The 26,412-nt window shown below is 41.0% G+C and overlaps 1 protein-coding gene across 1 annotated transcript; it reads right to left on the bottom strand.

Annotated features, from left to right (window-relative positions):
• Positions 1 to 4,760: 4,760 nt before the first annotated feature.
• pou2af1 lies at positions 4,761 to 26,412 on the bottom strand. The gene is made up of 6 exons (XM_078559814.1): positions 26,391 to 26,412; positions 22,309 to 22,347; positions 20,347 to 20,450; positions 9,194 to 9,251; positions 7,400 to 7,635; positions 4,761 to 5,996 (listed from the first exon to the last, which is right to left on the bottom strand). The coding sequence occupies exons 1-6, from the start codon at positions 26,410 to 26,412 to the stop codon at positions 5,676 to 5,678; spliced, it is 780 nt and encodes a 259-aa protein (XP_078415940.1). The 3' UTR covers positions 4,761 to 5,675.

The raw sequence follows: 26,412 nt of genomic DNA, 5'->3' as shown, positions 1-26,412 counted from the left end.
CGCTGGTGACAGACATGTTTGGTGGCATGAGCGGACAATATGGCACGATCATGACGGTGTGAAACCAATTCATGGTCATCCAATTGGCCTGCCAATGGCAGGCCGCATTTCCTACCATCAGGCATCGGGCACCTCATTGTAATACATCTGCATATCATTATTAGGCCAGACTGCCGGAATTGTCCCCCCCACTGGATTGTCCACCCATGTCGGTGGGAAACCATGCCGATGTGTTTCACACCACATGAGTGATGTGCACCTGGCGGGTTGCACTTCACTCGAGATCTCAAGGTTTTTTTGCCTACATGGCTTCAGTCAGCACTCACAGTGATCAGCGCCAGGCTACACAGACAACACCACATCACTTTTAGGGGGACTCATGGTAGGTCTCTACCTACCAGATCAGCCATATGTGGGTGGCTTTTCAATGGCTGCAGGGTGAGGGCGTGCTTGGCGAAGGGGGAGAAATGGCCTCAGGCAAGGGAAGAAGCTTTCAGAATTCGGAAATCTGGAGTGCAAAGGGACTTGGAAGTCCTAGTCCAGGATTCTCTTAAGGTTAACTTGCAGGTTGATGCAGTAGTTAGGAAGGCAAATGCTATGTTGGCATTTATTTCGAGAGGACTAGAATATAAAAGCAGGGATGTGCTGCTGGGGCTTTATAAGGCTCTGGTCAGACCACATTTAGAATATTGTGAGCAATTTTGGGCCCCGTATCTCAGGAAGGATGTGCTGGCCCTGTAGAGGGTCCAGAGGAGGTTCACGAGAATGATCCCAGGAATGAAAGGCTTAACATATGAGGAACGTTTGAGGACTCTGGCTCTATACTCGATGGAGTTTAGAAGGATGAGGGGGGATCTGATTGAAACTTACAGAATACTGAAAGGCCTGGATAGAGTGGCCGTGGGGAAGATGTTTCCATTAGTAGGAGAGACTAGGACCCGAGGACACAGCCTCAGAGTAAAGGGAAGACCTTTTAGAACAGATATGAGGAGAAACCTCTTTAGCCAGAGAGTGGTGAATCTATGGAATTCATTGCCACAGAAGGCTGTGGAGGCCAGGTCATTGAGTGTATTTAAGACCGAGATAGATAGGTTCTTGATTGGTAAGGGGATCAAAGGTTATGGGGAGAAGGTGGGAGAATGGGGTTGAGAAACTTATCAGCCATGATTGAATGGCAGAGCAGACTCGATGGGCCGAATGGCCTAATTTCTGCTCCTATGTCTTATGGTCTTATATGGTCTAAGCTGCAGGATGAGGGTTGTACTAGGGAAGGAGGGTATCCCAAGGTGTGTGTGGGGGCACATGTTGATTCATGCAAGTGGCCTCAAGATGGTGAGGGCTGAGGAGGCAGTCTCCAGAGGAGATGAGGCCAGATGGATATGTGAGGATATGTGTGTGAGAATGGGCAGTGATGTCCCTTGAGCTGGCAGTAAATTAGATGCCAGTGAATATGCGATGGGCTTGAGTGTGTGAGTTTAGAGTGATGAGATGGTTGCCATACCCTGGCTGCATGGATGAGAACATTCATCCTCTATCTTCATTGGATGGCCAACCTCTTCTGTGCAGCATTGGCACTGATCATCACTGTCACCGCCTCCCAAGCCTGGTTGGTCACACCGCTGCCCATCCTGCAGCCAGAGCGGGGATAGAGGACATCGCTGTGGGCCTCCACGGTGTCCAAAAGGCGTTTCAGTGATGCGTCATTAAACCTGGGCATTGCAGTCTTTTTTCCTTTCATGGACATCTTCCTGTCATGGGTTGGAAGCACTGAGATGTGTGCACGCAGCACAACTTTAAATATGACACCCAGCGTGATGAAACACGAGGTGACGGCATGGCGGGTGAATGAGAGCCATACGTAAACACGTCCATACGGCGTGTTTCCCAGGAATGCATAACTAATACGGCGGGTTTGGGACAATACGGCTTGAAATCTCGCCATTGCCGACGGCCAGTGGAACGTTGTTTTACCTGCCCGCTACCACACTTAGTGCAAGCCTGGGACGATTCCGCCCAGAGTCTGAAACTTTATGAATTGAAACATTATGAATTGAGTTCATTCTCTGATAAGGTGATGTGTTTCACCAAAACAATACACAGTCACAGCTTGTTATTAACTCTACTGAACTTTCTGAAGCAGGCACATAGTTAGGAGAAGTCAGTCAGCCATTTCTTTTATCCCAGCTAAACTGACTTTAAAATACACATTATAAGCTGAGACAAGTCAGTCAGCAGTCAGCCATCTTTGGACACAAAGGGGTCAAGTTCCTTTGTTGGATTCCCCCTCCCTGGGTTTTGTGACAGAGGCATGTTAAAATCTAATATGACCATATTGGATTTATGAGTATAATTATATTTAATTGTTATTTGTTTGACTATCCAATAACAATTGCTGACTACAGTGGATTCAAAAATTGCATGAATTTTTACAACATTATTGACGTTATGATTAGCTTTAGTTACTATCTTTAACCTCACGTATAAGTTGTAACCTATAACTGGCTTCAATAAAAGGCATATATTAATGAAGCATGCAAGGGGTTGTAGTCTCAAGTAAATATTATCTCGAGGACCCACATAGTCATACAATTCTAGGGATCTGAATTAGACTACTAAGGGCTAGTTTTGGTAAACTTTCAAAGAAGTTTGGTCTACTAAGACATGCCTCAATGTAAAACCTATCCTAAGATAACTTTGTTAACTTGGAGACTCCTGGACAAGAGGACTTTTATTTGAGGACTCAATCTCTGACTATGTAACTTTAATACTTAGAAACTTCTGTTAGCTGAGATTCTAAGCTAGCAATAAGTTCGAGGGAATAGGCTTACATTGCCGGGGGGTAAAGATGGTAGAATACATACTTGAAGAGGAAAGATTTACAAGACTATGGGGAAAGCTGGGGAGTGGGTCTTAATGGATAGCTGTTTCAAAGCATCGGCACAGAAGCAATGGACTGAAAGAGAACTTTCTGTGTTGCATGATCCTGTGGTATAAGCTATAGTCAGCTTGGCTACGATGACTGACTGACAACCCAGCAGATGGAAGCATTTTTGCTTGATTAGCCATTGCAGCTTAGCATACTATTATAATGTTATTTTTCTCATTCATTAAAAAAAGGTTTATTTTCAAAATATATAAATGATTGTTTTGCAGTTTGCCAGTTCTACATAAACACAAGTGCTTTACTCCGCAGTGGCACTACAACACAACACATGGAGCTGATAAAAATCAGACAATCAAGGTGTGAAATCTGAAAGATATAGTCCACGTGTAGATAGAAAAGGAAAAGGACTGACATGTGGTAAAATATTAAACTAACATTCAAGGGTGATTTGAATAATAGCTAAACCCTTAACATTCAGGAATGTGAGTTTTAGGCATGTTTGCCCATCTGTGAACTTAAGCAATCCATTCACTCAAAAGCATAATAGCATTCACTTTAAACATGAAAATGTGACATTTCTATTGAAATAGTCATTACACTTTCAGATGGAATTTTAATAGGTGCTGGGGAAACTAGTTGAAACAGAGCATGTGGATTGTTGTTCCTGCACTAACACAAGTTAACTATTCAAGCACAAACAGAAGAATACGTATTTCTCCTCTTCTTACCAGCCTTATCCAAACAAAGTGAATTTTAGGATTTAGTTTGGGGCTTAGGTGGCACATGTCCTCAGTAATTTGTTAATTTGTACTTAAGGGGTTGATCTTTAGTATTGGGGAAACAGGTGCATGAAAGAAGACTAGAAATATTGGTCTCTTCAGTCTTAAAACAAGAAGAATGGTAGAGGATCCAATAGAGCTATATAAGGTAGTACCGAAAAATAAATCCAGAATAATACTCTAAGACAGTGTTATCCAATCCATGTGGCTAATTGCATTTTTGATTAGTAACTAATAAATGAATAATAGATGCTTCAATTTGTATGCGATCTTAGTACTAATATTTGCGCAACATATGCCTGTAGATTTTAACCTTTTGTGCATTTGTTGGTAAAGTGGTAAAAAGAGCAGAGTGTGAAGTGTTTTTTTTAACCAACTTGTGTGCTTTACGTCCTTGGTTGTGGTTTATTAGTTAAAATGGTGTACATCATGGGTGAAAATGCCAGATTTTGGAGTGGAGAGCTGTCACCTTGGTCACCTCGACCAATCAGAACAATTACTTTGGGCCAGCAGAAGGATGCAGGTCTAATCAATAATGAACGGCTCCAACAGGACACATCTTGGCAAAGGGCAAGAAGCACTAGTAAAGGGCAAGTGGCACCCAACCTTGTTCTTGATGGAGAGCAGGGGCGCGTCTCATCATGTGAGTCAATATTCTCAGCAATGACTCTGATGAAGTCAAGGTATCGCTCACAACTGCTGGCCAAAAATCTGCAAACTTCACTAAGATGCATTATGTCTGATAAATTCATGCAAGATTTCAAAACTTTGGTGAAAGAGGGACACTGCAAAGTTTCATGCTGAATGATGGCAGACATTTGTTAATGTAATATACATGTCAAAGATATTCAGCTATATTGTGTTTTTGGCTAGTCAATACTATTCAAAGGTAAATAATGACAATAGGTCAAAAAGATGCAGGTTCAAACTGGTGATAGCCAAATTTAGCACTGAAAGTTCGTCACACAAAAAGTGATCAACACATGAAATGTACTTCTGAGTATAGTTCTTGGAGTCATTTAAGACATGGTTCGATGCTGTATTGAGAAATGTGTAGATTATTTTAGGTGAATGAACTAAGGTGGGTCAAATGGATACTCTATCCATATTTTTGATGTGAGCTTATGAAAAGGTGATGTGGAAATGGAAAAGTCAAACTTGCACCATGTAGGTAACAGATTCTCAAATGCTTGTTAGGATAACAGGGCAATAATTCGGCATCACAGCTAACTGGTCCCATATTTGTTTTGAAAGTGCTTAATGTCATTACCAACTATAAAAGGGGAAAACTATTCCAAATATTAGCAATTGAACAATATGCTCTCACAAAAATTAAAAGAAGACCTTCCAATAGTTCAGTATAGCTAGTTGACCAGTACAGTGAAAGAGCAAACTGATATTGATTAAAGAACGTCTGTCTACTTTTTCTGGGATAAGCCTGGTCTATATGACTCAATATGGTTATCCAGTGTGTAGCTGAGACCTAGACAAGGAAGACCCCAGGTTCTACCCAAGTTTATTTTGACCTTAACATGGGCAGTAGAAAAAATGCTACATTTCATCTTATTACTCCTGGATTAGAGAAGGGAGCAATCACCCAAGATGTTCCTGAAAATTATCCAATGACTGCTTCTAGAAATTCATATGCGTGGGTATTAGCATGGGATACATCTGTGATAGAGCAGCTAATCACTATAAGTGTTTGGACCTCATAATAGTTACTTGGGCATTGTACCTGAGAACGACCAGCGCCTGTGGTACTACATTGGTACTATGTCCTAGCAAGGTGTCAATACATTCAGGGGTAAAGAGAAAATTTGACAGAGGAAATTGATGTAAAGGATTAAAATGGCAGTGATTTCAAAGCTCTTAGATTTGGAAATCGTTCTCATTTGGTTTTACAGTGTTGTTCAGTGGAAATATTTATGTTCAAATTCAACCAAAATTATTTTCAGCCAACATAACTGTTTAAGAAGCACAAGATATTCTCAATATCACTATTGATAATTATATCAATAGTCTAAGCATTCATTTAGGTTTCCTCTCCAGATGTCTTCTGTGAGTATTCCAGGTGAATAGTCATTATATTCTGGCATTGTAAAGGACCCATTTTCAGATGTGTGACCCATTTCTATGTTTTCTGGCATGTAGGAAAAGATGGAGCAGATTGTCGATGTGCAACTGTAATGCTGGTGAGGAAAATACTCTTCAGGGGTTGAATAAAAGGACTTAGGATCCAAGTGTGAAGATGGACTGATGTCTTCTGGAGTTGTTGGAACACATTGGGTAGAATACCCAAAATCCACTGAAGAGTAAGTAGGCGATCCGGAGATCTGGAGAAGAAACAATGGAATTATCTGTGTGTGCACGTTAAGAAATGAATGCCATGAATTCTAATGTACTCTCGTCTCTGAATCAGATGGTTGTGGATTCAAGTCCCAATCCAAGACTTGAACATATAATCTAGGCTGACATTTTAGTGCAGTACTGAGTGTATGTGCCATTGTTGAAGGTACCATCTCTCACAACAAATAGAGGCCTAGCAGATGTAAACAATCCTTTGCCATTATTTAATGAAAAGAGTAGGATATTCTCCTGGTATCCTGATCAAAATTCATCCTTCAGCAACAACACCAAATTAAATGAACTCATCATGCATCTCATTGCTATTTCAGGGACCTTGGTGTGCACACATTTAATTACTACATTTCAGAAGTATATTATTAGAAGTTCTTTGGGATGGGCTAAGGATGTGAAAATTGCAAATGTAAATTTTTTTTTAACCTGATTTAAATAACGCAACAATTGATTTCCAACAATTTATTTCAAAAGGTGCGTACTTGCATCACCTTGACTATTCTTGTGTTGGAAAGATCTAATCATAAGTCTCAGGATAAGGTTATATCTCATCACAATGCCTGCGAACTTTGACTACACAGTATTATTTAGATGAACAATTTCATTGCCATCAAAGTACTGAAGTTTTTTTTAATTGGGATGATCATATCACAATGATTTAAGCTAAGAACAGAATGGTTCTCAGGAACTACTGCTCCTCAAGTTACGCAAATACAGCTAAAGTCACTAAATGTTAGAAGAAATGTTGATACGCACCAATTTACCACATCAATGACAGAACACTGCTTGTGTTGTTGAGTTCCAAAAGATGTCCGTAAAAATAGTCTTTTCGGGTGTCCCTGGAGAGGGAGCACGCGGTGTCTGCCGGCACCATTGAGGCCTTTCATGCCCGGTGGGCACCGCAGGGACTGGGGTGCTTTATTGACCCACTTAATCACATTTTGATTTGATGTTTGTAAGTTTTCTTTAAACTTTGACTTTGGTTTTGCAGTGACCCTAACTTTGGGGCTGTGTTTATTTTGTCCCTCATTTTGTTAATTTAGTTTATTTGGTTGACTCTTAAAGAGTTAAAAAATACTCTTTTTATGAAGGGAGCAAAGCAAGATGTTCTTATCATTGCAACAGTCTACCAGCATCTACAAAATGATTAATATCTCAGTTTTGAGAGGACTCCACCATTTATGAGTGGAATTGGCTGGATTTCCTCAACTGATGATTGGATTTAGAAAGGAAGTTTTCTCTGCTGCACATTTGGTTAGGTAAGTAAATTAGACGACCGACTAATTAAAGAGAGCAATTGACACTGGTTATGCAGTCAGACACTCAATAACTTTATTGGGAAACGGTAAAATAATGAGGCTTAAATGGGTTCACTTACCATAGTAGAATGATTGCAGTGGATGGGTGGCTGGTAACTGGCTGGGGGACAGTGCAAGGTAGGAGGGTGCGAGGTGAATGAGTTCTCAGCATAGAGGTCAGGAAGGTACCTTTCATATACCTCAGCGCTTTCGTAAAAGATCGGGTTCTGGTCGTGTGGAACATTCTCTGGAAACTGGTCACACTCATAGAAACTGGGTTCACACCCATTAGGCGGAGGGCAGACATTGTGGGAAGCTGGAAAGACAAAAAAAAACAGGAACATTTTCAAGCAGATTTTCGGGATGGGGTGGGGTGAAATTGCCAGACAATGTTGCAGTTTCAGAGAGTAGATTTGACCGCCTGAGAGATATTCCAGATTGTACATGAAATGAAATTGTTTTTTTTTCAAGTTAATAACCCAGACAAGATTTTTTTTTTTGACCGGTGACCGGATCATTCCAGGTTTGCAGAAACATTCAGTTTGCAAGCAGTGTGTTTACGGAAACAGCAGTACTGTACGTGTAGGTGGGTGCCCGACTCTTACATCAAACCCAAGAGGGTTCGAACATTCGATTCAGTGTGTGTTCATCTTGCAACAGCTTCCAGCCTGGACAGTGGGAAGAAGTGTATAAAACACTGAACTTCTCAGAATTGAAAAAAAAAATGGCCCCTATCTCACACTTAGCATTTATTTTGGGCTTAACCCACAAAAGCGCATAAACCCTAAATAACTTTTGAAACCTGATTTATCTGCGACCTGTAGAATTTGCTCAATTGAACTGAACTCAGTGCATCTCAAAGTCTGTTATCGTTAAACTCGAATTGTTTTTATGGCACAGTAAACGCTGTGAAAGGTATGTTTTCGAGCCCCTAGCAGAAATTTCCTTCAACACGGATGTCGTTTCAATGCCCAGTCACTATTTATGGCGTCTTTTGCACAGACTGTGGCTGAATAGTGCTCCTGGACAGTCTATACTGAATGGTACAAGATTGTCGGTGAATCAGATTACAAAGTAACGGATGTTTCCTGAGTTACCTTCTGGCCCGTTAAAATAATACAAAGGATTGAGGTGTGATCAATTTGACTTTTATTATGCTGTTTCCTTCCTAAAGCCTTTTTGTTTTTGGCTTTAACGTTTTTGGTTTAGATCTTTTAATGCTGCATTGGGTAGATGTCCACAGGCCAACCAAGTTTCTATTCTGACGTTGTTTTAAATTGGTAGGATTGGGGTTTTATTTTTGCTTTTCTGTAAGACTAAAGGTCAATCGATTTGCAGGTGCATGGAGACTGTGAGTGAACGCTCTGCTCAGCTTTGTGAATACCACACACAGCTCGCTCGACTTTTCAAGGTGGGGGGTGGGGGGGGTGTCTGAAATATAAGAGAGCACAGAGTCTTCACATAAACACACACACAGAAGCTTGTTCAACCCAGGCTGGGCGCCTAGCAACAGCAAGTGGGAGGAATCCTGCACCTGATCTTTGCAGATACAGTGATCTCAAGGATACGACGTTTAAAATGTTGCGACGATTCGGATGCCAGACTTTTCATTTGGCAGCCCCCACACGCCCCGTTGTGTTCACAAAGCGCTCCTGCCGAAGCGGGTGGATGTTGGAGGGACCCTACAGTCTGATTCGTTCCAATCTATTCCCCTGGATTCCTTTCGTCCACTCTGTGTGCCTGATTGGTGGATTGCAGATTATGCACTGCCTGGTCTTTAATATTAAAGAGTAGATGCCTTGTCTGGAAACGCGCGAAGCTATATAAAAAAAAAATTGGCCCCCTTTTTGGAGAGGCGGATGTATTTTACTGACCTGGGTGCGAGGAAGAGACTGGCTCGGCGAATTGAAGACTGTTGTTGCCTGTGGTAAGCTGGAATAAGAACATACAAAGTAAATTTGGGGAGTGGGGAGGTGGCTGAGGGCGAATAAACGGAAAAAGGTGTGCGAGCAACATAAAGTCAACCAGCAGATAGGATGGCTTAAGTTATTAGTTTATACAAGAAAATATAATTAATTGCAATTAAGTTTATTAAATATAAAATGTGAATTCCTTATCTGGCACATTCCATATTCAGTCCACCCTTTATTTTGTGTCCAGATTAGTTCTCTTATTCTATTTTATTTTGCATGTCTACGCCGATTAATTAATAGCCAGCCTTTTGTCATTTTGAGTTATTGGAAACCTGAAATCTCATTTACAAATCTTTGAACTAAACCCGAGCAGCGTTTAAGAGAGTTGGGCGAGATGGGTTTAGATGAAAGTGTCTTTGAGTTGAAATTGACTCAGCCTGAAGGCGCCTGACGTGTTGCAGAGACTTTCTCAAGGCTAACGCTGTCAGCATGGCTCCCTCCAGATCACATGATTTAAAAAAAAAAATCAGAGATCAGGTTTCCGTTACATCACTAGTGTAGCTCTCAGACTGTGTCAGACTCTTTAACTGAGATCGACATTATTGACTTGGAAACATCCCAGACCTTTTTTTTTACTCATAATCACAATACAAAACCAAAATCACAAAATGTGTTTTCTTTTTTTTGCAAATCCTGTCATTGTTGGGATCTTTCAAATCTTTACTTTCGTTAAAGAAGTGTTGTTGTGCGCTGTGTTCAGTATTGGAAATCGACCAAAACTAAAGTTGATAATTAACTGTTTGCGTAAAGTATACGGCTGAGTCTTGTATGTGGTCAATGGCTAGCACAGGGCTTCGACTGGTCAAAAAAAAAAATCCCTAAAACCTACTCATGTGTAAAGACATGGTCAGTTTTTAAATCGACTAGAAGCAGAATATCTTTTCAAAGCAAAATGCTTCATTTAGCAGAGATAGGTTCAAAGGGGCCGGAAAAACTTAAAAGGCGAGTTCTTTTGGTGGCTTTTCCGAAGACATGAGCGGGAATCTGGTAACAACGCTGAAGAGTGGAGTGTCAATTCGACAATCACACTCTGCTGCCCAGAGCTCCCTGAATAAAAAAAATAGATCTTTGTTAACTGCTGGTTTTGGGAACTGCAATCCGAAAACAATCCATGCCTCGTCATTTGGTTAAAGTTCAGAAACATGCCATAAAGCTGTTTACTCTAACTTGCTCTTTGCCAAAGATTCATTTTCAATTTTATCTTCCTTTTGTATCTAAATGAACTCAATATCCGCTTTGTGTTCATTAGAAATGAAGTAATGTAACATGTAGACAGTGTCGGGGGTGCGGCATACAATTGATATACACTTGATATATTAAAAATTAAACATTCATATCGCAAGTAGCAATTTTGCACTGCTAAATTTGTGGAGCACCCCTTTGCATACTGTACCTCTCACACCACATTAAACTATTCAGGTACAGTATTCGGCTGCAGTCAGGGTGCAGCTACTTGTCTCAGTTGGGTGTTGATGGAGCCTGCATACCCTTGTAATAACTGCTGACCATGGATGGTATTGAGGTCGGCAGCAATGAGGTTCTGAGTATTTGTGTTTGGATGGTTGTGCAAAACTTCACTTGCCCCCGGGCAACGCTTTTTAACATTAGGTAATTCATCTGCGATCGGAAAAAAGTTTTAATATCCCCATCCAGAGCAGGACACCCAATGGTAGATTTAAAAAAAAGGTAGAGGTGGCATGGGGAGGGAGAGGAGGGGGGGTGGGGAGAAGGGGGCGGGAGGAGGTGCCCTGACACCATTTCTGAATTAAAGTGTAGGCATTTAAACAATCAGCAAATGCTAAAAACCTGAGAGAAGAATGTTGGAAAAGATGGCAATTCTGTCAGCATGTGTAAAGGAGAGAAGAGAGGAATGTCTGGACTGTGCAAGTTCCCCCCGATTCTGAAGGGTCTGTTCTGTGTTGGCAGCATTCTTCGTTTTTACTTTGGAATTGTGCAGCCATGGTCATACCCTTGAAACCATTTTGCATTAATATGAGATGATAGATTTCGACATGACTTGTGAGAAAAGTTATTGTTCATGGAATAAAAGGGACAGTAGCAACGCGGATAAAAAATTGGCTGAAAAATAGGAAGTAGAGAGTAATGGTCCTTGGATATTTTTCGGGCTGGAGGAAGGTTTGTAGTGGAGTTCTCCAGGGGCCAGTATTGGGACCCTTGCTTTTCCTGATATATATTAATGACCTAGATCTTGGTACGCAGGGGACAATTTCAAAGTTTGTGAATGATACGAAGCTTGGGAGTGTTGTAAACTGCGAGGAGGACAGTGTAGAACTTCAAAAGGACATGGACAGGTTAGTGGAGTGGGCAGATAGGTGGCAGATGAAGTTCAATGCGGAGAAGTGTGAGGTGATGCATTTTGATAGGAAGAACATGGACAGACAGTATAAAATAAGGGGTGAAATGTTGAAGGGGTGCAGGAGCAGAAAGACCTGGGTGTATATGTGCATAGATCATTGAAGGTGGCGGGCCAGGTCAAGAGAGCACTCAATAAAGCATATAGTATCCTGGGCTTTATTGATAGGGGCATACAGTACAAGAGCAGGGAGGTTATGCTGAATTTATAAAAGGCACTCGTTAGACCTCAGCTGGAGTATTGTGTACTGTTCTGGATGCCACACTATAGGAAGGGTATGAACACATTGGAGAGAGTGCAGAAGAGGTTTACAAGAATTGTTCCAGGGATGAGAAACTTCAGCTATGAGGATAGAGAAGTTGGGACTGTTCTCCTTGGAGAGGAGAAGGCTAAGAAGAGATTTGACAGAAATGATCAAAATCATGAGGGGGCTGGACAGAGTAGATAGGGAGAAGCTGTTCCCACTCATAAAAGGATCAAGACTGAGAGGGCACAGATTTAAAGTGATTTGCAAAAGAAGCAAATGTGATGTGAGAAAAAACTTTTTCACACGAGTAATTCGGGTCTTGAATGCACTGCCTGGAAGTATGGTGGAGGCAGGTTCAATCGAGGCATTCAAGAGGGCATTAGATGGTTATTTGAATAGAAACAATGTGCAAGGGTATGGGGAAAAGGCAGGGCAATGGCACTAGGTCATAATGGTCATTTGGAGAGCCAGTGTAGACACAATGGGCCGAATGGCCTCCTTCTGGGCGGTTAAAATTCTGTGACTCTGTGAAAGAAACTTGGCATTTCTATTGCGCCTCCCACAAATGCAGGACATGTCAAAGTGCTTTACAGCCAATTAAGTACTTTTGAAGTGTAGTCACTGTTGTGTGTAGGAAACACAGTACAAATTTTCACACAGCAAGCTCCCACAAACTGTAGTATAATAATGACTGGATAATCTGTTTTAGTGATGTCGATTGATGGATAAATATTAGCCAGGACACCAAGGATAACTCCCCTGTTCTTTGAAAGTCCACAGCTCTGACAGTGCTGCATTCCCTCAGTATTGGAGCATTAGCCTTGATTTTTGTGCTGAAGTCCTGGGATGGGATTTGAAGCCAAAACCTTCTGACTCAGAGGTAAGAGAGCTACCTGCAGGGCCAGAGCAAGACCCTCAGCCTCTAGCTGTTTCTGAAAGTTTTAAGCAGAACAGTGCTAACCAACCTATCAGATTTTTTAAAAAATTTCTTTAGGGATGAACCAGAAGAGTTTTAAAACCACCACCTCATCAGCTCCAAGAAAAACTTGTACTTACATCTTTAATTATAGTGAAACAACTCTAAGTACTGGGCAAAGCGAGTGCCAGTTGTAAGTTGTATGAAGCTGAAATGATATAAGGTCACCTCCTCCAGGTGGTCTCACACCATCGGAGAAGTGGAGGAAATCAAAGCGACATTGCTCATTTTGCTTTGGCTCAGCATATAAACTGCTCAACCCTAAAACAAGATTAGCTATTTTTTTTTTTTACATCATCCTCAGGAATAAGAATGCTGCTCTGTCAGGCTGCATCTCATGTTAGTTCCTAATTGACTGCAGTGATTGTTTTTTTTAACAACTGATTGACATGTAGGCCACTTGGAGGGCATTAAAACAGAACCATGTAGGGACTGGATATACCTCATTGCAGGTCAGAATAAACTTTATTTTGTGGGAAGCAAAGCCACTACATTTTTGCCTTGCAACAATTACAGGAGGATGCATTGGCAGAGATAAGTTTGTTGATATGGTTGAGACTCTTCTAAAAATCTTAGAGATTTTGCTATATGTTTTTTGAGAAGTGTGGGGAAGGGGGCAATGCAACAATTTGAATACATTCAATCTGCATAAGAACCTTCAGACACCTATCACCTGACCACCGGCAAATATTCCATATCTAGCCTGTCTTTGAGAGTATCCAGTGGGAGTTCCCGTTTCATGCAAGATAAATAGAAGATAAATATTAATCTAACTAACTATTTGACACAATTGAATTGCTTGCACTGGTAGATGTACAGGCCAGCTTTTAAATACCAAGGGTGATAAATTCAGAGGATATCTGAAAACAGAAATGGATTTCAAGTGTACTGACATGCTGTAAAGTTCTCTGATGCTTGTTTTAACAAGTGTGAGACTTTGTTTGCATATTTGGATCACATCCACAGATTGTTGCAAGCCATATCTGCCCCAGCATTAATATGAAAAGATATATTCTGCTTTTGTTTTCTTGCTACAATCATTTTGCACATGACCCAAAAAAAAATCAGCAAATCATCTTTTTTTTTCGTTAATGGACTAAGTGGTGAGCTGGGATTGCACAATGATTACTGTGCAATGTAAATGTGAAGAAGTTTCAACGATGCTGACATTCAGTAAAGTGCTATGAGGTCTGGGACCAAATGCAGCGCTTGATGAAGTGATAAAAGTATTTTCTCTATTTCACCATCTGCCTAGCAGCAAGATTGTTAAACAAATTTCAGCACTCTGAGCCACTTACTAGTGGGCACCCTTTACAGCACAAAACTTCCCATAATTAACTCTGAAGAGATAATTCATCCAGATAGAGGGAAACATAGCAGCCAGTTTGTAACAAAAAAAAACAACGTAACGATCCCATTCAGGAATGAGACGAGTGACCAGATAATCTGTTTTAGTGCTGTTGGTGAAGCTTTTCTTGAATCGTACCATGGGAAATTTTATATCCACCCTAGCTGGCAGACAAGGCTCATTTTAATATTTTATCTGAAAGATGGCACCTATAACATAGCAACACTCCCTTGGTACTGTATTGGAATTTAACTCTGCAGCTTAAGTCTATGGAGGGTGGCTTGAATGACTTTCTGTCAGAGTCAAGAGTGGCATCCACATGACAATAATGACTACACTCCAAAAGTACTTCATTAGCTATGAAGTTCTGAAACATCAAACCCATCCTACATATGTAAATACTTTCCACCTTACTTTCCTCCTCCATTTATGTAGCCAGATTGAAAGTGGTTACAAGTTTGAAATCTGCAAGAGCATATTTGACAATATCAAGCTTAGAAATTGGCTCTGTTCAAAATTTCATGTGCAGGCAATCTCATAATGACCTAAACAATAATTTGCAAATGTGTGTTATTGCTTTACTGTGCAATGTTAAAAATAAACTCTTTTTCAGTTATCTTGCAGCTTTTTCCACATTCCATTGTAGCAGAATTATTATGCAATGTTAATTTTGTTGGTTATTGTATTGCAGCTGGAGAGTTTTGTAAAACTGTTAATTAAGGATTTTGCATGAATTTGGAGCTGCTTCAGGCAAAAGCACACAATAACTTGAATAAGTATTGGTAATCTCTGGAAGGATGAGAAACTGAAAAAGGAAATAGAAATGTTACAGTGGTAAAATAGGGCATCTGGGGTACATTGTCTGGGGAATGCAGAATACTCAATGTAGAGTATTCTGCACCTAACCCATGAGCTGCTGCTGCTGATTCTGAGTGTCAAGTGCAGCGAAGTGTTCCATTCCCTTACACTGATATCCTTGCCTCTTATGAAACAACATTTCACACACGAAACACTAAATTTAAATGTATTGCTGAGAAAAGAGACATGCTATCAAAGGACAGATTCACAAGAATACCAACTGCAAATGGGAACAACAATTTACACTGCATGAGAAGAAAGTGCTGATTGGTTGGCAAGTTGACTCTGATTGGTAGAGGCGTTGACATAGAACACACAGGGCTCTGTCCTTTGCAGAAAAAAGGAGCATGTTCACACATTGAGGCCTTTTTCAACTAAACAAAAGCTTTGGGGACAGCCATTGCCTGGTTCGCTCCCCATAGCAATGCCTTGGCCAATCAGAGTTGTGGAGTATTCTCTATGACAATACCTCTACCAATCAGAGTCCACTTGCCAATGAATCAATGCTCTCTTCTCATGCAGTATAAATTGTTGTTCTCTTTACAATTGGTATTCTTGTGAATCTGTCCTCATGAGTGCAAGACGAAAAGCTTTGACAGCATTTCTCTTTGTTTCAGCAATACTCAAGTTCTGTACTACCAAATGACTATTTAAATTTAAATGTTTTGGTTTTCAAATACAAATATAGAGCAATGTTCTGATTTTTTTCACTCATGGTAGGGAAACTATTGGAGAAAATTCTGAAGGAGAGAATCTATCTTCACTTGGAGAGGCAAGGTTTGATCAGGGATAGTCAGCATGGCATTGTCAGAGGGAGGTCATGCCTAACAAATTTGATTGCATTTTTTGAGGAGGTGACCAGGTGTGTAGATGAGGGTAGTGCAGTTGATGTAGTTTATATGGATTTCAGCTAAGCCTTTGACAAGATCCCACATGGAAGACTTATAAAGAAGGCAAATGCACATGGGATACAGGGTAATTTGATAAGGTGGATTCAAAATTGGCTTAGTTGTAGGAGACAGAGGGTGATGACAGAAGGATGCTTTAGTGACTGGAAGCCAGTGTCCAGTGGCATACCACAGGGATCTGTGCTGGGTCCCCTATTATTTGTCATTTATATAAATGACATAGATGACTATGTGGGGGGTAGGATTAGTAAGTTTGTGGATGACACGAAGATTGGCCGGATGGTTAACAGTGAGGTTGAGTGTCTCGGGCTACAGGAAGATATAGAAGGGATGGTCAAATGGGCAGATAAGTGGCAGATGGAATTTAACCCTGAAAAGTGTGAGGTGATACACTTTGGAAGGAGTAATTTGACAAGGAAGTATTCAATGAATGGTATGACACTAGGAAGTTCTGAGGAACAAAGGGACCTTGGCGTGTGTGTCCATAGATCTCTGAAGGCGGAGAGGATGTTCGTGGGGTTGTGAAAAAGGCATATGGGACACTTGCCTTTATCAGTCAAGGCAGAGATTACAAAATTAGGGAGGTCATGTTGGAGTTGTATAGAACCTTGATGAGACCACAGCTGGAGTACTGTGTACAGTTCTGGTCGCCACATTATAGGAAGGATGTTATTGCACTGGAGGGGGTGCAGAGGAGATTCACCAGGATGTTGCTTGGGATGAAACATTTAAATTATAAAGAGAGGTTGGATAGACTTGGGTTGTTTTCGTTGGAGCAGAGAAGATTGAGGGGCGACATGATCGAGGTGTACAAGATTATGAGGGGCATAGACACGGTGGATAGGGAGCAGCTGTTCCCCTTAGTTGAAGGGTCAGTCACAAGGGGACATAAGTTCAAGGTGAGGGGCAGGAGGTTTATGGGGGATGTGAGGAAAACATTTTTCACCCAGAGGGTGGTGACGGTCTGGAATGCACTGCCTGGGAGGGTGATGGAGACGGGTTGCCTCACATCCTTTAAAAAGTACCTGGATGAGCATCTGGCATGTCATAACATTCAAGGCTATGGGCCAAGTGCTGGTAAATGGAATTAGGTAGGTAGGTCAGGTGTTTCTCACGTGTCAGTGCAGACTCGATGGGCCAAAGGGCCTCTTCTGTTCTGTGTGATTCTGTGATCCTGTGATTTTAAGATTGTTAATCATCACTTCTCCTATTACAATTGGAATAATTCCTATGTAAATTCTTTACCATCGGGATACTAGAGTGGAAAATGGCAATAGGATTTAACTCCACAGTAGTTTCAGCAACTTAAGTAGGAAAGGTATTCCTTCCTTCTGCAATTGCCCCAGCTCTGTGTATATACAAAAATATCTATCTTCCTGCATTTTAGAAGATATAATTACATACTGCAACAACTGTAATGAGGATGTGTCTCAGAAATCTAACCTCAGTGCTTGATGGAGATGCAGAAAAGTACGGGATAACTTATCTCAGTTATTAACTAGCAAATCACAGTCTAAAACATGACTCAACATGAATTATTAACGCTATGCTTGAATATTTGCATATGAGACTGAGCAGTAGTGATGGTGTTGCCACACTGCATTTTCAGTACAATGCTACCAGATTACAACAATAATTTAATAGAAGAATCATGCCACTTGCACTCTCTTGTCAATGCAGGAAATGGAATTCAATGTATATACTTAATTGCTTGTATGGAGCATCACTTAAAGCTTCTAACTGCTGTGAACTTTTTTACGAATTGAGAACTACAGAAATGCTACTTGTGAGCTGGCCAACATTTATCCCTCAAGCAACATCTCTAAAACATCTCTATTTGAATCATTATCACATTGCCCACATTACCTGTCCAACTTCCCATCTTTTACCAGCGCTTACAATTCGAAGTACTTCATGGACTGTAAATTGCTTTCGGATGTTCTGAGATCATGAGGCTTGACATGCAAGTCTCTTTTGCTTTTTCAGTAGATGAAAACTCAATGGGAAGTTATCAAAAATATATTCTAAATAGATAAATGTGGAAGGCAGACTTTCAACTGGCAACAGTCACGCTCCTGCTACTGTGACCGGAAAAACCATATTTGTCAAGCATCCACTGACACTGGCAGCTCTAGAGGGCAAATCGCAGCAAGATTGCCACAGTTAAAATGCTATTAATCATTCAGTTTCTACCAAGAGGTGAAGAATTCTTCTTCCATCGCAGCCATTTGTTATTCAATATCAATAGCCTGAAGGCAGGAATTTTCACTCCTTCATAACATCAGAAAGATTATTCAATGCAGTAATCATATTAATTCCAAAACTTTTTAAACCTAGTTTCACACTGCACAAGCATTGGGCTCTGAGCAGAACATCATGGGAGGTGAGAGGTGTGAAGCCTTTCAAATCATTTAATCTTGAAGCGTTCCTGAGTCAGATATGGTGTATCAATGCATTCATGTATCAATGTTTTGTGCCTACAAAAATGTCAGTAAACTGTAGCATCAGCCTAGCGTCAGTGATGGGGAAGCTTCTGGAAATGATGTTCCAGGACAAAATTCATTCATTGTCACTTGAAAAAATTTGGGCTAATGAATGACAAACAACACAATTTGTTAAATGCAAGTTTTGACTGGAAAACTTTTTTGAGTTCTTCAATAAAGTAACGGAAAGGCTTAATGAAGACAATATGGACTGTTAAAATGATGATGTGCCACATTATTAGACTTGAAAGCAAAATTGAAGTCCATTAAAGAGGCAGTGCTAGCATGAATGCAACACTGGTTAAAAGGCCAAAACCAGGGAGTAGTGATGAGTGGTTGTGTTTTTTTTAAGCTGGAAGGAAGTATACAGTGATCCACTCACAATTCTTTATGATAGATATTAATGGCCTGAACTTGGGTATCAGTGTCATAATTGCAAAGTTTGCAGATGACACAAAACTTGAAAATATAGCAAACAATGAACAGGACAGTAGCAGACTTCAGGAGGACATAGACTGGTGAAATGGACAGACAGCTGGTGGACAAAATTTAATGCAAGGAGAGTAAAGTGATGCATTTGTTCAGAGAATGAAAAGAGGCAGCAATATACACTAAGTAGCGCAACATTGCAGAGTGTGCCCAATTCTTTGAAGTTGACAGGACAGGTTGATAAATCTGTTTTAAAAAAAAAAACCATAAAGGCTCCTTGGCTTGATATGTAGAAACATAGAATAAAAAAGCAAGAGAGTTATGCTAAACCTTTATAAATTGCTGGTTAAGCCTCAGTTAGAATATTCAATTCTGGGTCCACACTTTAGAAAGAACATCAAGAACTTGGAGAGGGTACAGAGGAGATTTACCAGAATGATGCTAAGGGTGAGGGACATCCGGAATGTGGAAAGATTAGAGAAGCTGGGCATGTTCTCATTACAAAAATGAAGGTTAAAGGAGGATTTAATAGAGGTTTGCAAAATTGTGAGGTTTTGGTAGAGTAAATAAGATGAATGATTCCACTTATGGGTCGATTGGTAAGTAGGGGACACAGATTTAAGATAATTGGCAAAAGAATCAGAGAGGAGATGAGATTTTTTTCATTGCAGTGAGTTGTTATGATCTGAAATGCACTGTCTGAAGGGATGGTGAAAGCAGATTGAATAGCTTCTTTCAACAGGGAATAGAATATATACTTGAAAAGGAAATATTTGTAGGACTATGGGGAAAAAGCAGGGGAGTGATTCTAATTGGATAGCTGCTTCAAAGAACCAGTACAAACATAATGGGCCAAATGGCCTCCATCTGTGCTAGAACATTCTATGGGTCTGTGAAAAACTGGCCAATGCTGAACTTAAAATGACTGAAAGACTGACATTTTTATAGCGTATTTCACAACCTCCAATCTTTTTACATCCAATGAAGTACTTTTGAAGTGTAATCAGTATTGTCATGTAGGAAATGTTGCACAGTGCATGGCTCCACAAACAACAATATGATAACCTGTTCTAGTGCTGTTGGCTGAGGGTTAATATTGGCCAGGACTCTTCAGCTCTTCTTCAAAATTGTGCCATGGAATCCTTTACGTCCACCTGAGAGGGCAGACAAGCCTTGGTTTAACATCTCATCTGAAAGATGGCAACTCCTACAGTGCAGTACTCCTTCAGTACTGCACTGAAGGACCAGGCTAAAATTTTGTGCTCAAGTCTCTGGAGTGGGACTTGGAACTCACAACCTTCTGACTGAGTAATGGCTGACACCTGGAGGACATCTAGTGCCTGCATGATTTATAAAATTCATCTTCTATTCCAGACAGATTAGAGCTATTGGCTGTGGAAGGTAGCTAACATGTAAAGGAGATACCCGTACCGCTGTGGTGGTGGTTGTTGCTGCTGCTTGAAGAGCCCTCCTTTGCTGCAAAAGCTCTTTAACGGTGATCTTCACCCTCACCCCTTGGTAAACCTTCTGTTTCTCTGTTGGCGAAATCAAACTTGATTATAATACAGAAGCACAGACACAGCATTGGCCCGATTTTAACTCACATAAAACCCATTCATTTAAAATTGGGCCCAAGCTAAGGTTTCCACTTTGGCCTTTTTTACCTGAGTAAACACTTAAAAAAAAATAGACACATTTTTACACTTAAACAAATCTCATTCACCAGAATTTAATTCTATCATTTAATTTCTTAAACAAAAAGATGTTCAGGTTTCTCATGGTGTGTTCCAAGTTGTTCTTGATCAATTGATATAAGTGTAAGTGAGATGAGGCTGCAGTCTCAAAGATCCACATGTGGCACTGTTGGATGCAGGGAATCAGTGTCACATAATCCATTTTGTTCTACTGTCTCTTCTAGTGTTCCACCCGCAAGCAACTGAATGATGAGTGGTACAGGTAACTCAACACTGAGTTTGTTGAATATACAGGTCAGAAAAAACAGGACCCATTTGAAAGGTATAGAATATGCTGTCAGGCAAATTAAGATAAAATTCTATTCTGAAACATAAATATCAATATTTATACCTATATTATACACAAATTTATATATACACATCCACCTGAAGCACTTAGAAATGTCCCAAGGCACTTTATAAGTTTTTTACTGTTTTGTAAATATGCTTTTAGAAAATTTGTAATTATATTGCGTTAGAAATTTGGAAGAAGAAATCCATAATATGTATCTTCAGGATGTTCCAAAGTTGCTCAGCGCTAATGCAGTACTTCTGCAGCGTGGTCAAGGCTGTAAAGAAACACACAGCAAGGTCCTACAATGGTAATGAGATGAGTGACAAAATAGCAATGCTCTGGTGATTTTAGTTGAGGGGTAAAATGTTTGGCTAGAACACTGTGGAGAGCTTCACTGCTCTTAATATCATAGAATGTTTGCAACACAGAAGGAGGCCATTCAGTCTGTTCTGTTGGTTCTCTGTAAGGCCAGCTCAGCTGGTCCCACTCTGCCTCCCCTTTCCTGTAACCTTGCAAATCATTTTTCTTCCGATGCTTATCTAAGTCCCTTTCGAAAGCCCCAACTGTATCTGCCACCACCACACTCCCAGGCATGTATTCCAGATCCTAACCGCTCACTGCATTAAATAAAGCTTTTTCCTCATATCTACATTGGCTCTTCTGTCAACCACTTCGACCCTTCCACCAATGGGAACAGTTTCTCTCTATCTGCTTTGTCGAGACCCTTCAGGATTTTGAACACCTCTACAAATCTCCTCTAAAGCGTCTAAGGGGAATGTCCCCAGTTTCTTCAAAGAGTGCCATGGGATTCTTTTTATCTCCAGCTGAGATGGCAGATAGGGGGCAGTGGTTTAACGTGGCATCGATAAGAGAGGGTGTTTGATCGTATGGCAGTCCCGCAGCACTGCACTGAAGACTACATTATGGGTTTAACTCTGGAGTAGAACTTGAAATCATAACTTCCTGACTCCAGAGGCTAATGTGCTGCCTTTGAGATATAAATGGTATTTGGATAAGAAGAGGCTGGTTCAGAATAGAAGAATGCTGTTACTGTTCTAAATGTGGGAGTGTGCATATTTTTGCCATGTTCCCCTGCCTTACTTAACTACTCAGGATTTGCTGAAACAGATTAACATCTTGAAACCCGAAGCCGCATCAGAAATTCAAGCAAGCTCCTTTTGAAATAAAAAAAAGTGGAGCTTTTTACTCCTGAACCTGTTTTTTTTTAAGCCCTTAAAGGTGATATGAGTTTAATATACAGTTTAGCACCGAAGTGATAACTGAGTTATCTGGTTAGCCCCACTCCCCTGCTATTTCCCCGTAGCCCTGTTTGTTTTTCCTTTTTAAAGTCACTATTGAACCTACCTCTACCATCTTTCCAGGCAGTGCATTCCAGATAAACAACTGGCTCAAGCAAAACTCATCTCCCCGGTGTAAAAACACATTGATTTATCTTGCGTTCCAGAAACCAAACCTGCTTGGATTTTTTTTTTAAAATTCAGAATAATAACGTAGGTATTTTTAATCAACTGGTGAACATCGGGTGTGAGAGCCCGCAGTCCCCCCCACCCACCCCCCACCCTTCTCCAGCGCTAAACCGAGAGCTTCGTGCGAGTCTGATAATATCTTAAATCCGAAACCGCATTAACTGGGAGCTGCACGCCACATGTACACAACTCCTCTGTGTCGCCGCAGGGGCCAGTTCGACTTGCTGATCCACACCTACCTGGGAAGGCGCACGGTCCGTGTGAGGGGATAAACCGCACACTCCTCGGAGTTAAATTTTCTCACCACACAATGTGATAAAAAAAAAACCCGAAGCGCCACTAAATTCTTGCTTTCTGATCGACATATTTCTGTAAAGTAAATGGACCCTCGCAATATATATATATATGTGTGTGTAAATGTGTGTGATTCTTGAAAAACAAATACTAATTTCCATTTACTTTACGTGTTCAGTGACTTTCTTAATGTTTGAAACTGTTTCCAACATACAGTTTTTAAGAAATACGAAATATAGACATTTCGTGCACTTCAAACGCGCGAAAGATATAGCAGAGAAGTGGCAAACGATTTCTATGAGCGCGATCCCGTGTTTCAAGGTGGATTTTTTTTTTAGCTGGCTTGTTTTTAAAACCGAGAATCCTGTTGCCTCTGATGGACTTCTGATGAGAAATCGCACTAAGTTGGTCTGCACTGAGACTGCCCCTAACCAGATCCTGGGACGTCATGTATTGCATTCAGGGACCCTCCCGGGCGTTTCAAACAACACCGGGTTATTGGAGGAATTGAATTCCATTCAGATCCCAGTTAGAGGAACCAACACTTTTCGCTAGGACGGTAAACACCGAGTATTCGTATTTTTTTATTTAAACACACAAATATTTATCTAGCAAAAAAAAACCCTCACTGTCACTAAGCATCAAGGCACTAAGACAGCGCCCACTGTGATACTGTGAAGTTTAATTTGGGGGGCACATCTAATTTGGACTGTCTGAAAGTAACTCTTTCGAGTTATCAACAGATCGCATGTAACTCTTTCGAGTACATTCACAGTTCTTGGTTTCTGGGAGTGGGACATGAACCCACAACCTTCTGACTCAAAGGCGAGGGTGCTATGAACTGAGCCACTGAAAGTAGGATGGTCCTGCCGCCTCTCTCACTAAGCAGCAATGTGTTCCCAGCTAGCCAGATTCTACCAGTCTTGAACCACTTTAACCCGAAGCGTGATATCTAGACACAATGACCATTTTAACTGATTCAGCATCGAAAGGGTTAACGGCGCTCCTCCAGCTCAAAGCTAACATTTTCAGGAAGGATTCCCAGCTTCCTTAAACGAGGAAAACAATTTGTTAAGGGGAGCATCCTCTAGCCTCACCAACTCAGACCCTCATTTTCTCGCCGTTCACTCCCTCCCTCCCTCCCTCCTGATGCCCCCTCCACCATCAGCTTGGAGAGGCAGCAGAGTCTTGGGCTCCCAGCCGACGAAGTCGTAAATAAACTTTTTACTTTTTTTGCTTTTTACGGCAGGCGTTTTCTCCCATAACAGAGTTTTCAGGGGGGGTGGGGAAAGGGGGGGTTCATTTCTTGTCTTGTTTCTTTTTTTTATAAAGGAAAGGGAAAAGGTTGAGAAATGGTGGCGAAAGCGGTGAGTTTAAAACGATGGGGAGACGGGGGAGCGAACCCGCGGGACCTGGGGGGGTGGCGACAGAAGGAGTTTTGTTGGATGGATGTGTGAATTGAAACTGTTGGCTCGGCGGCTCACTCGCCGGAGCTTTGTTCTCGCCCTGAGCCTCCCCGCGAACCGGTGCTGGAGGGTGAGGTGGGGGGGAAGGACTTGGGCGCTAAACTGCGGCTACATTTAACACGCGTGTGTTAAAGTGTGCAGTGGAAAACGGGCAACGTTTTTGAGGCTCTGATTTAAAGGCGGAAAAAAAAAAGATTCAAGTCGGCGACTGGGCTTCGGTAAGAAAGATGTGAGGGTGGGGAGGATCGGATTACGGAAATGCCGAAAGTGGCGAGTCTGCAGAGCCAAAGTGTGTGTGTGTGTTTTTTTAAAGAGAAATAGCTTAATTCACTAAATCTACCTTCCAAGTAGCCGATAAATATCAAAATGCCTTTCTTACTCTTGAGTCGGCGCTATTGCAAATACCTCCCACCTTCCACGATGCCCAATGTTTTAGCTGTGAACACAGGAGCTGTTGAAATGCGCCTCCCTGCGCCCTGGATATGAAGCGCACAGTCATTTAGCATCAACTGATCTTAATTCTTATTTTTTTTTTAAAAATAAAACGCCTCTGCGATCTTCTGTCGCGTTTAAAGTGCCCGAGATATCTGTATTTTGCAATTTTTAAAAAAAAATAACCCAATCACTGTATCTTGGCAACAGTTTCAAGAAAGTCAATGAACGTCAAAAGTAAATGGAAATCAGCATTTCTGTTTCAAGCAGTGATATATACTGTGTGTATATATATATATACATTGAGAATCTGCGAGGACTTTGAACGCTTAATCTATAACTTGCTCCAGTGGTTTCACACACTTTTCACAATCGCACTTTTGATGGCGAGAAAGTGAAGCAACCAGCCTAATGTCAAATGATGTTGCAAGATTAAGAGAAAATAATCCTTTCCCTTTCATTAACTTTCTGCTTTGTGGAAACACGTGTTCTGATTTACTGTGCGGGGGGGTGGGGGACAAAACTTAAATCTAATTAAAAGCAAGTTCATTAAAGCTATAGGAAGGGAAAGCAGTAAGTGTTGAAGACACACTATAGCCAACGCAATCTTAAGCCATTCCTTCCTAGCAATATTTAGTTCCTAACTTTGCCCAGGGGGGCCAGAAAAGTGATCAATGAAGTGCTCCAAACAAAATAGCAGCTCGTAGAAATACTTCCTCACTATTTTACATTACTGGGGACTGTTTACAACCGATTGCACCCCAAAAAATGAAGTCTGAAATGCAATATTTAACCTGGTAGGTCTTGTGCTTAAGAAAAATGGGCAGATAACGGATTTGAACATGTATGTAACAGCATCTCAGTAAATGTTGATTTATTTCTTTTTACAGGTGAACGCTAAGCGAACACTTAAGACAAGAAAACCCGTGCAAATCCTCGAGAGAAAAAAAAAATAATAATTGCCTTACCAGACATTATAGGATTATTAGACTGCAGTTTGCTTCAGGAGAGATGCTTTGAGTGGCCGCAGCAATGAATCTTTGCAAATTTGTTGACAAGAGTGCAATATTGTTAAAATTAAGGCACTGTGCTTCCTGCAGCACTGAAATTTAAACAATACACAAACAAAATTATTGCACTATACCTTGGGATATAACTTAGAGTTTTGCAGCACAAATGCCGACCTTTTTAAAACCTCTACAATCCAATGATTTGACAATGAATGATTGCGCGATACTTTCAATTTGAATATTCAAAGCTTGGACAAAAAGAGTGCTCTCTTTTTGAAACACTGTGCATTTCCATCTAATAAAGACTCCAGTGGAATAAAATATCATGTAAAGTGTGGGACTTTATGCAGGATTGGGAACATTTTTTGTGATTTTAGCAAGCTTTGGCCAGCGGAGCCTGGGACACCCAAAATGTCCATCATTTTCGCCCCAGGAGCTCATTTTCGCCCCAGATCACTCCCAACCCCACGAGCAAGTTCACCGGCGCCGCACTGCAGCTTTGGATATACGTTATATTGTCTTAGTATTGCAAAAAGTAACATTTGTGCCGAATTTGGTGTCAAGCATGGCAGATTGTGGGCGTGGCTTGGAGCAGTCCTTTATTCGGCCATACAGTGGGAATGAAAACTGCCAAGTGGTGATCCTCAAGTTTACATCTGCATCGATTTCATTGTGTAGGATCCTTATTAATAAAGATGTTTCTCTCTAGATTATGTAATTAGAGGCAATGACAGTCCTTGTGGGCCCTGCAACTGTACCTGCAGAGTCTGAGATCACCAT

The sequence above is a fragment of the Cetorhinus maximus genome, chromosome 2 (assembly GCF_964194155.1).
Source record: "Cetorhinus maximus chromosome 2, sCetMax3.hap1.1, whole genome shotgun sequence".
In the NCBI taxonomy this organism is placed as follows: domain Eukaryota; kingdom Metazoa; phylum Chordata; class Chondrichthyes; order Lamniformes; family Cetorhinidae; genus Cetorhinus; species Cetorhinus maximus.
The sequence above is the reverse complement of the archived record's forward strand: the minus strand, read 5'-3'. Positions and strand labels throughout refer to the sequence as shown.

Excerpts from the sequence above, each read along its gene's own strand:
- pou2af1 (XM_078559814.1), bottom strand. The coding sequence starts at position 26,412 with ATGGTGATCTCAGACTCTGCAG. Across the intron at positions 9,252-20,346 it reads CAACAACCACCACCACAGCG|CTTACCACAGGCAACAACAG; the intron begins GTACGGGTATCT and ends TTCTTATTCCAG. Across the intron at positions 7,636-9,193 it reads AGTCTCTTCCTCGCACCCAG|CTTCCCACAATGTCTGCCCT; the intron begins GTCAGTAAAATA and ends TTGTCTTTCCAG.